This window comes from Lathyrus oleraceus, chromosome 1 (genome assembly GCF_024323335.1).
Source record: "Lathyrus oleraceus cultivar Zhongwan6 chromosome 1, CAAS_Psat_ZW6_1.0, whole genome shotgun sequence".
NCBI lineage: Eukaryota > Viridiplantae > Streptophyta > Magnoliopsida > Fabales > Fabaceae > Lathyrus > Lathyrus oleraceus.
Genome location: NC_066579.1, coordinates 138536068 through 138547127, shown reverse-complemented (window position 1 = coordinate 138547127; position 11060 = coordinate 138536068). Strand labels below are relative to the sequence as shown.

General features: G+C 24.6%; 1 protein-coding gene across 1 annotated transcript; it reads right to left on the bottom strand.

Moving 5' to 3' along the window:
• Nucleotides 1-2178: 2178 nt before the first annotated feature.
• On the bottom strand, nucleotides 2179-6053 carry LOC127122364 (receptor-like cytoplasmic kinase 176). The gene is made up of 6 exons (XM_051052713.1): nucleotides 5858-6053; nucleotides 4319-4617; nucleotides 4072-4207; nucleotides 3764-3903; nucleotides 3563-3686; nucleotides 2179-2940 (listed from the first exon to the last, which is right to left on the bottom strand). The coding sequence occupies exons 1-6, from the start codon at nucleotides 5925-5927 to the stop codon at nucleotides 2387-2389; spliced, it is 1323 nt and encodes a 440-aa protein (XP_050908670.1). The 5' UTR covers nucleotides 5928-6053; the 3' UTR covers nucleotides 2179-2386.
• Between the last annotated feature and the right edge of the window lie 5007 nt (nucleotides 6054-11060).

The window sequence follows — 11060 nt, the reverse complement described above, 5'->3', positions numbered from 1 at the left end:
TTGAAATGTTATTGTGAAGAAGAGCAATTGACAAAATAAGACTAAAAAAATTACAAAGTTTGGTTGAGGACCTCGTTAATTATAGACGTTGGATATTAAAAGAAATTTGACTTTTATTTTAAAAATCTATAAAGTAATACAAACGAGTGATGGTGATAAATCGACGGTGTAAAACTTTTTACATCGACAATGTATAGTAATTAATTCCTTTAAATATTATAGAAAATATAACTTATTTTAAAAGAAAAAAAAATCATCACCGCCACATAAACACATTAATCATAAAAATAATACAAAAATAATCAAAGTGGTACACAAGAAAATAAAACCTGTGTACCAAAATATCCAATAAAATAAATAAATAGTCGTAGAAAACAATACAAAATAAATATATGACTAAAAGCTTTATAAAATTTCACTTCCTATGATGAGATTTGAGTTAAATTTATTATTTATAATATGTAATCGTCATCACTATATAAGCCTCTTCATCGTCATCCTCCTCTTCCTCCTCTTAGTCATCCTCCTCTTCCTTATCCTCATCATCATCGTCACAAAAATGAAAGATTAGTAATATCATATTTAAATTGTAGTTTTCATTCAATTTGTGTACTCATGTATTTGTAGCTTTGATGCTAGAGTGGTGTATCATACACTAATGCCAATTTAGATTGAATAGGTGTCAATCTCCAACACATGCATATGAGGAATGTAAGGTTTACACAAAATCATATACTAATACATACATTTAATAGTGTTAATCGTATTTAATCAATGAATAGTATTTTTTTTAATAAAAAAATATTTTTATTTTTAAAATTAATTTTATAATATAAATATAATTTTTTATTAATTATTTTTATTATTGTATTAATCATAAAAATATAAATTGTTAACCACTTATTTTACTTATAATTCATTAACTAAATTTACTAATTCATTAACTAATAAAATACATCATATGAACCAAATTCTAACATTAAATTATAAAATATAATAATCAATATTTATCCCTTATTAATCAATTTCTAATGTAAAATTATGAAATATATGAAATATATCAAATAAGAATATGATGATAAATTATAAAATATATGAAATAAAATTGTAATATTAAATTATGAAATGTAGCAAATAAAATTGATTAATAAAGTATAAAAATTGATTATTGTATTTCATATTTTAATGACAAAATTTGATTAATATTATGAATTTTATTGATTAATAAAATAGTAAATTTGACTAAAAAATTATAAATAAAACATGTAATTAATATTAATATATTTTTATGGTTAATACAATAATAAAATTAGTTAATGACAAATCTTATATTTGTATTATAAAAATAATTTTAAGAACAAAAATATTTTTATTAATATTATGTTTTATTTAAATAAATTAAAATAAAAAAACATTGTGTTTGGATATAAATATTGGTGTAATAATTGGTATAAGAATATGAATCTTCATATTCATATGTATATGTCCCTATCTAAGATAAAACACATGACACTAGACAAATATATTTCGTTACATTCCATTACAAGGTTTAACATTATATTCATTTTCATTTTGTATGTTCATTTATCTTCTCATTTTGTAAAGAATTTTATAAAGTGAATCCTACACTTCACAATAGATGATTCATTTTAGAAAATTCAATTTCATGATATTGATCAAAATAAATGAAATAAACATTAGAGAAATTAAATTCTAATATTTGTGTTTGTTGAGTTTTCAAATGCAATCCCTTATCATTTATCTAGTGGTAGAGTTTTCTAAATCGATTTAAGAAACAAAATATTATTACAATTAAATAGGTTATAACATACTATAAAAACATTATACAGTTTGTTTCTCTATATACTAAATTTTCAACTAAAAAAGTAAATTTAGAATATATAATTTATAAACTATATTTTCTACTTTATTAAACTATTAAAACTATTAAAGGTAGTGGTGAAAAACAAAGTCGTTTTCATTATTTTCTCTATAAATTTGAAAATAAAAATATTAATTTTTCATAAATAAAGATACAAAATAAAATAAATATTTTCTACTAATAAAACAATAGTAATTTAGATCTTCAAAATAATTAATTATTTAATACAATAGTTGAATTAAAAAAGACATAACATAATATTGGATCAACTAACTTAAACAAGTCAAAACACAAAGTTTCAAAATCAAATAGACTAACATAAAATAATCAAAGCTTCAACAATCCCACGATTCTATCGTGATTCAAAGTTATTACAAATAATAAGGGAATAGATTATCCAAATAAACATGAAAGAGAATTCAAATTTTGATTCAAAAGCAGTCTCTTAAACTATATATAATTCCAATGGAGTAAGATAACATTAGGATGCATCACATACCAATCTCATGCATTTCCACTATACTTAGGATTTGGGGAAGGAAAAGGAGGAGTGAAGTACAATGGCGAATTTTTAAATTGAGATGGAGTATTCTTTGTAGACGAAGTTGAAGATGACAAATCAACTTTAGGACCATATTTACTTCCACCATCTCCTCTACCATATCTAGAGGAATTAGAAGAGGACGAACCATCATGAAATCCCTTAAACGATGATGGTGGTGTAGGTAATGGTGAAGAAGACCTATCATTATTGTAATCAAAAATAATTTGGAGCTCTTTAACAACATCACTCATTAAAGGTCTTAGTTTTGGATCACCATAAATACAATGTGCGACTATCTTCATAGCTTTATATGCACATCTTGTTGAATATTGATCTTTAATGTTTGGATCTATTAAGTGATAAATCCCTCCTCGATTTTTTAAGTGTGGTTTTGCCCATTCAACTAATTTTTGTTCTTTTTGTGGTCTTCTTTTGTCAATTGCTTTTCTTCCGGTTAACATCTCAAGGAGAACCACACCAAAACTATAGACATCACTCTTGAAATTAAGATGTCCTATAACATTATAATATATGACAATATCTTGTTAGATAGTCTCATCTTGCTGAAGCTTTATTTACAGTGTATTGCGTACAACGTTATCATGATTATTGTTTGTATGTAAACTACTTTAATAACAAAAGATATAATAAAATTAAGAAAAATTCACAAAAGTTATAAGATTTTTGTAATCTATTTTAAAAAGCTTATGAAAATAAGTTATAAAAGTTGATGATCATATCATAAGTTGTTTCATATGTTCTTTTAAACTATTTCACAAGTGTTTATATGCAAGTATATAAATACAAATAAGTTATTATAGGATTTTTTTTAAAACGATAGAGAAAATATAAATTCAAGTGTTTTAAATTGCATTCTCAACTGAGCCTCGTCATAAGTATTTTAAAAGTTTAAGCAACAAATATATAAATGCAATTACATTTCCATATTTATCCATATTATTATGTGCATGATAGTTATAACTGTAATTAGGAAACATAATCAATTTAAGGCACATTTCTACATTAATATATTAGTATTTTAAATATGTACATAAAAATGAAAATTAGAAATCATAACATTGATTTAAAAAGATTAATGAAAGAGTGGATGATTATAATTATCTTAATTTACTAACCTGTCATTATATACTCGGGAGCTGCGTAACCTTGTGTGCCAATCACTTGGGTTGTCACATGAGTCTTGTCTCCTATCGGAGCATCTTTAGCAAGCCCAAAATCGGAAAGTTTGGCATTGTATTCCTTAAATAAAAAAATATTAAGATAGAAAGAAACATCAAATATGATTGTTAATGGAAAATATGGTGGTTAATCATTACCGAATCCAATAGAACGTTAGAAGTTTTGAAATCTCTATATATTAATGGTTTTATAGCCTTCTCGTGCAAAAATGCAAGGCCTTTTGCAGCACCAAGCATAATTTTTATTCTCACATCCCAAGTGAGAGTCGTAGCTCGTCCTATAAATATACATAACTATTACATTTCTATGATATTATAAGAAAAAAATTAATACATTTATTGAAAATAATAAAAATTACAGTGGAACAAAGATAAGTATGAGACATTTGTTCTTGTAAAATAAACATGTTTTATTTTTCAAACTATTAAGGAATTGAAATACTTACTCTTAAACAAATGATTTTCCAAGCTTCCTCTTGGCATGTACTCATAAACAAGCATTCTATGTTGATCTTCAATACAATAACCAATAAGTTTTACAAGATTTGGATGTTGGAGAGCTCCGAGATGGTTAATTTCAGCCTGTCATAAATGACACATTAAAAAAATAGATTTTTCACTAAATCTTAAATTAAATAGTGCATAAAAATTTAACCCTAAAAAACATAATTAGGTAACATAATTATATATTACCACCCATTCTTTGTGGCCTTGTTTTCCTTCTCTGTTGAGAGTCTTCACAGCAATTGGCATTCTATCTCCGGGTCTTGAAGGAGACCTCTCATCTTGACATATCCAACCTTTGAACACCTTACCAAATCCTCCCTCACCAAGAAATAATTCTGGTTTAAAATTTCTTGTTGCTAACATTAGTTCATGATATCTGAATTGCTTTAGATGAGAATAATAAGGTATGTCATTAGAAATTGGTGATTTCGATGCTCTCGAGTTACTGTTTGTTGATGATTTTGGCGTACTATCAACATCCTCATCTATAAATTTACATAAAAAAAATATATTAGATTAAATATGATTTGTTTGGATAAACAATATATTTTGAAAATTGATAGTATAAATACTTATCTATAAGTTATTTCTATAATAAAAGATAAAATAAACTTTTTTTTCTTTTAAGTCATATAGCATTTTCATAAGCTATATCTTAAAAAAAGAGAGAGAGAAATAGTTCATGTAGTATTGAAATATAAATAAATTTTTCTCCCAAATTATATTACAAACTACATAACGTAAAAACTTAAATAAATTAATTCAAACAAACAACATATTAATTTATTAAAAAATTATAATCCAAAATAAACAAATTAATTAATGAATAAATAACTAAATGTGTTTTTCATTATGAAAGAACTATATTAATATATAACTAATAGAAATACCCTATCCAAAAGCTGAAAAATAAATAAATAAATATATATATATATATATATATATATATATATATATATATATATATATATATATATATATATATATATATATATATATATATATATATTTCATTTGTAATTGAAATAAAAGATGGTCTTAAAATCATATAAATCGAAGGGTTTAAGGTTTAGGGTTATGAAACAAGAATTCTAGATAGGTGTGTAGTGAATATTAATTATTATAAATGTATTTAAAAAATATTTTCAAAATATTTGAATAAGAAAAAATTATGTTCAGTCAAAGGAAAAAATGTAAAAAGTTAGTGTCATTATATCAGTTACATTTTAGGAGTCAAAGCAAAAATGAATTCTCTATTTATATTTTTAATGTCTTATTAAATATTTTTAATAAATTAAAAAATAGTTTTTCTTTTAATTTATAATTTTTTCCAACTCAGAATATATTTTATTAAATAAAATATGAAGAAGCAAAATAAGAAAAAATGAAAAACCTTTAATTTCATAATCATCACAATCATAAGAAAACAATGAATTACATCAAAGAAGAGTGTAATAACAATTGTAACCCTACTTTGAAATTATTCCCTCTTTGCGCCCATCGATTCTTAGATGTTAGATAAATCCAACACTTGAAATTTTGGTGTAAATATGAGAAGGGGAAATATAATTGAATATAGTGAAATGAATCAAACTATATAATTTGACTTTTATTTGAAAAAAATAGTAAATTTTTTTAAATGTTAGAAATGACAGAAATCAAACAAAAACGATGAAGAAAGTCAGATCTTAAAACAAAATATACACCAGTTTTTTTGGTACTTACCATGAGATGAACTTCTGGTCATGCAACTTAAGAAAAGCTTGACCTTCATCCAAAATGTAGAAACTACCATGTCTTCACTTCACATTCCTATTGATATTCAACACAAAATTTTCAAAAATAAAAGACCAAAAGAGAGATACTTTTAGAAAAAATATAATATAAACAAAAAATTAAATCTATTTGATTAAATTTAAGATCAAATATATTGATTTTTTTAGCTACAATAGATTTCAGAGAGAGAGAGCGATCAAATACATTATTTTTTAGTTTAGAAGAGAGAGATATTGTAAAATAATTTTACAATATGAATCATGAACAACATATATCCTATCAAATCACACTTATATAAGAATATATAAGTGAAATATACAGAGGATATGCATTACAATTTTAAATATAAAGATATGCATTACAATGAAAGTGCGACTACATTACTTTCTGATTGCATGTAATTCATATCTCATATATACATAAATTTCATCAAAACATATATAAGAAATTCAATAAAATACATAAATTAACTAAAATGAATCATGAAGGAAAATGAACAGGCCCCTACATAGATAGATAAATAGAGAGAAAGAGAAACAGAGAGATATTACACAAGAAATGAAATCTGCAAAAGGTGGTGTGCAGTTTCAAAGAAAATGAGTCTATATATATATAATGATAAAATATAGTCATGATAATGTAACCGACAGGATTTAAGATGAACAAAAGCACATGACTCTCATTTGTTCAAACCTATAAGCCAGAAACAAACAAAAATATTGATAATTTTATCTTGGTTTTGGTGAGAAAAATATATATAAGGAAAGAAATATTTTTGGTTTTACTCTTTTGTTTTTTAAACAAAGAAGTTTCTGACAACTCGGAATTCAACCGAAAGGTAATTAAAATCTGCCCAAAAATATTATATCCTAAACCCGAATTCGGATTATCTCGAACAATTTGTTCCTAAGTGAAAGATATATATAGAGAGATAATCATATGTAAAAAATGTCACATTTAAAATATATATTAATCCTTTATTACAAAATATTTATTTATCTTTTATTATTTATCATTTTTAAATATCAAATAAATTTTATAATAAGTTTTCACTTATTGTATATCAATTATATCTATCTATCTATCTATATATATATATATATATATATATATATATATATATATATATATATATATATATATATATATATATATATATATATATATATATATATATTATATATATATATATATATATATATATATATATATATATATATATATATATATATATATATATATATATATATATATATATATCTACCTATCTATCTATCTATCTATCTATCTATCTATCTATATATATATATATATATATATATATATATATATATATATATATATATATATATATATATATATATATATATATATATATATATTCACTATTTGATATAATATCAAATGAATAATTCAATGTATTAATATTATTTTTAGTTATAGTTTTTAAAATATATTAATTGGTCAAATTATTTTTTATTTTTATTTTAAATGTTTGTATTTATTATTAAATTCATTTATTGTCTCACAATTTTCTATGAAATATATATTTGAAAATAGTAACCAAAAGTTCCAAAATTAAAAGATGTTCATTGCTTTTGATTTTGTTTTGTTATTTTTCTTCTTCTTATAAATGAGATTGGGAGGAGCATAATGAAAGAGGATTGAATATATTATTGTTCCGAAAATTCACTCTAACAAATTTAAAGTGTCTGATCAAGAATTGGATACTAATGATGTTTTAGTGTGTGAAATAAAGTTAAATATTTGAATTGCATGTGTTCAAATTGACAACAATGATCTGCTAATACATAAAATTATGCGAGATCTCCATAATAGAAAATTGCGGTTGTAGCACCAATAAAGAGGCATAAATAAACTGAAATATAAGGAATGAAGATTTTGTAATAGACAAACATTGATTGATATATGTAAATAAATACAACTTTGATGTATTGTACGCAATACTATAGATTACCCTCCCATTTATAATCATGTCTCTTCAAATTACATATAAGCAACCTGAAAGAGAGAATTTTTATTTTATTTAGAATTTTATTTATTTATACCACATATCCTTTGAAGATGATTTATTTCTTAGGTTTGAAAATCACCAAATAATAGCTAACCAAATATCGTGTTTCACTTTCTTTATCACATTGTCACCTCATATATTCAAATAGTATAAAATTGGTGTTGTGTTTTGTTATAAGGAACCAAAGCAATACCTCGGTATTTAAATATTTCACACCAGACACCATAAGATAAAATATACAATAAGAATATGTGTTTGATGTTCTTCTCATCGCTAAAAAAATGCATAAGACCCCAAAAGAGGAATTAATTATACCTATTTGCACCAATAAAGACTGAGTTGGAAAACTTATTAAAAATAATCTCCAACCAAGGCGTTGCATATTTGATGGAACTAATGTTTGACAATGTCTTTAAATGACCCGTTTGAGAAGAATGAGTTCATAATAGGTTGCGGACTTACAAGTCATTTGGTTATGTACACTTTCAACATAATATTTTCCATTTGGCATGTGCAATCATACCAAATGATATAAATAGTTTGAGTTCACCTACACATGTCGTAACAAGTCTTACAAGTAATCTATCATTCTTCTCTCTGATACGAAAGGGCTACGCTTCAATCATAGAAATAAGGACATCACTAGTTCGTTAAGCACTATTACATATGTAATGTCCCAAATGATCTTCCTAATTTAATATCTTTAAGTTAGAGTCTAGTACTATGTTTATAGACATTAAGGGTGATCTGAGATTTTTTTGTTAATTTGAAGGGAAATTCAGTCCTTTGGTTAGTGGGTATAAGAGGAAAAGATGGACAGAACTCAATTCATTTTCTTTCTTTTCACATTCTAAATCTAGAGAAGAAGAAGGAGAGAGAGAGAGAGAGAGAGAGAGAGAGAGAGAGAGAGAGAGAGAGAGAGAGAGAGAGAGAGAGGAGAGAGAGAGAGAGAGAGAGAGAGAGAGAGAGAGAGAGAGAGAGAGAGAGAGCGAGAGAGAGAGAGAGAGAGAGAGAGAGAGAGAGAGAGAGAGAGAGAGAGAGAGAGAGAGAGAGAAGACAAAAATCAAACTCCAAGCATTTATTTTTGGAAGGATTAAATCCTCAAAGCTCAAAGAAGGGAAAGGTGAAAAATAATAAGAATCATCAACAACTCCTCATCAACCTTTTGAATTTCGAAGTAAAAACTTAAGGTAGGGCTCTCTTAGGCTCTTGATATTGTGTAGAGTGAATTATAGTGATTGTATACTAGGTTAGATTGATTAAATAATCAAAGCTTCAATAACCTCATAATTGTGTCATGATTCAAAGTTATTATAAATAACAAGGGAATATAAAGAATATCCAAGTAAACATGAAATCCAATTCAAATTTTGGCTCAAAATTCACCTCTTAAACTAGATATAATATCAATTGAGTAAGATAACATTGAGATGCATTACATACCAATCTCATGCATTTCCACCACACTTAGGATTTGGGAAAGGAAAAGGAGGAGTGAAGTACAATGGAGATTTTTTAAATTGAGTTGGAGTATTCTTTGTAGATGAAGTTGAATATGACTAACCAACTTTGGGACCATATTTACTTGCACTTCCTCCTCTATCATATATAGAGAAATTAGAAGAGAACGGACCATCATGAAATCTCTGAAACGATGATAGTGGTGTAGGTAATGATGAATAAGACCTATCATTATTGTAATAAAAAATAATTTGGATCTCTTTAACAACATCACTCATTAAAGGTCTTAGATTTGAATCACTATAAATATAATGTGCGACTATCTTTATAGCTTTATATGCATATCTTGTTGAATATTGACCTTTAATATTTGGATCCATTAAGTGATAAATCCCTCCTTGGTTTTTTAAATGTGGGTTTTTCCATTCAACTAAATTTTATTCTTTTTGTGGCCTTCATTTGTCAATTGCTCTTCTCCCGATTAACATCTCAAGGAGAACATCACCAAAACTGTAGACATCACTCTGTAAATTAAGATGTCCTATAACATTATAACATATGACAATAACTTGTTAGATATTCTCATCTTACTTAAACTTTATTTTGCAATTTATTGTATACAAGATTATCATGATTAGTGTTTGTGTGTAAACTATTTTAATAACACAAAATATAATAAAATTAAGAAAATTTCACAAAAATTATAAGATTTTTGTAAGCTATTTTAAAAAGCTTATGAAAATAAGCTATAAAAGTTGATGATCATATCATAAGTTGTTTCATATGTTCTTCTAAACTATTTCACAAGTGTTTATATGCAGGTATATGAATTCAAATAAGTTATTATAGGATTTTTCTTTTTAAACTATAGAAAAATATAAATTCGAGTGTTTTAAATTGCAATCTCAATTGAACCGCGTAATAAATGATTTAAAAGTTTATGCAACAATATCGCATGTGTAAATGCAATTGCATTTCCATATTTATCTGTATTATTATGTATCTATCTATCTATCGTTATTTGATATAATATTAAACGAATAATTATCAAAGTATTAATATTATTTTTAGTTATAGTTTTTAAAATATATTAATTGGTCAAATGACTTTTTATTTTGATTTTAAATGTTTGTATTTATTATTAAATTCATTAATTGTCTCACAATTTTCTTGTGAAGTATATTTGAAAATAGTAACAAAAAGTTACAAAACTAAAAGATGTTCATTGTTTTTTATTTTGTTTTGTTAATTTTCTTCTTCTTATAAATGAGATTGGAAGGAGTATAATAAAAGAGGATTGAATCTATTACTTTTCCAATATGAATCATGAACAACATATATCTCGTCAAATCACGCTCATATAAGAATATATATGTGAAGTATACAGAGGATATACATTACAATTTTTAATTTGCATCTTACAATTTTAAATATAAGGATATGCATTACAATGAAAGTGCGACTACATCACTTTCTGATTGCAGGTAATTCATATCTCATATATACATAAATGTCATCAAAACATATATAAGAAATTTAACAAAATACATAAATTAACTAAAATGAATCATGAATGAAAATGAACAAACCCCCACATATAAAAAGGGAAGACAAAATGTTTGGTTGTAAACTAAAGGGTATATATTATATAAAGTG

Coding starts and splice junctions, on each gene's coding strand:
- LOC127122364 (XM_051052713.1), bottom strand. CDS start 5,927: ATGGTAGTTTCTACATTTTGGATGAAGGTCAAGCTTTTCTTAAGTTGC. Junction 4,618..5,857: donor GACCAGAAGTTCATCTCATG/GTAAGTACCAAA, acceptor GTAAATTTATAG/ATGAGGATGTTGATAGTACG. Junction 2,941..3,562: donor TCCCGAGTATATAATGACAG/GTTAGTAAATTA, acceptor ATAATGTTATAG/GACATCTTAATTTCAAGAGT.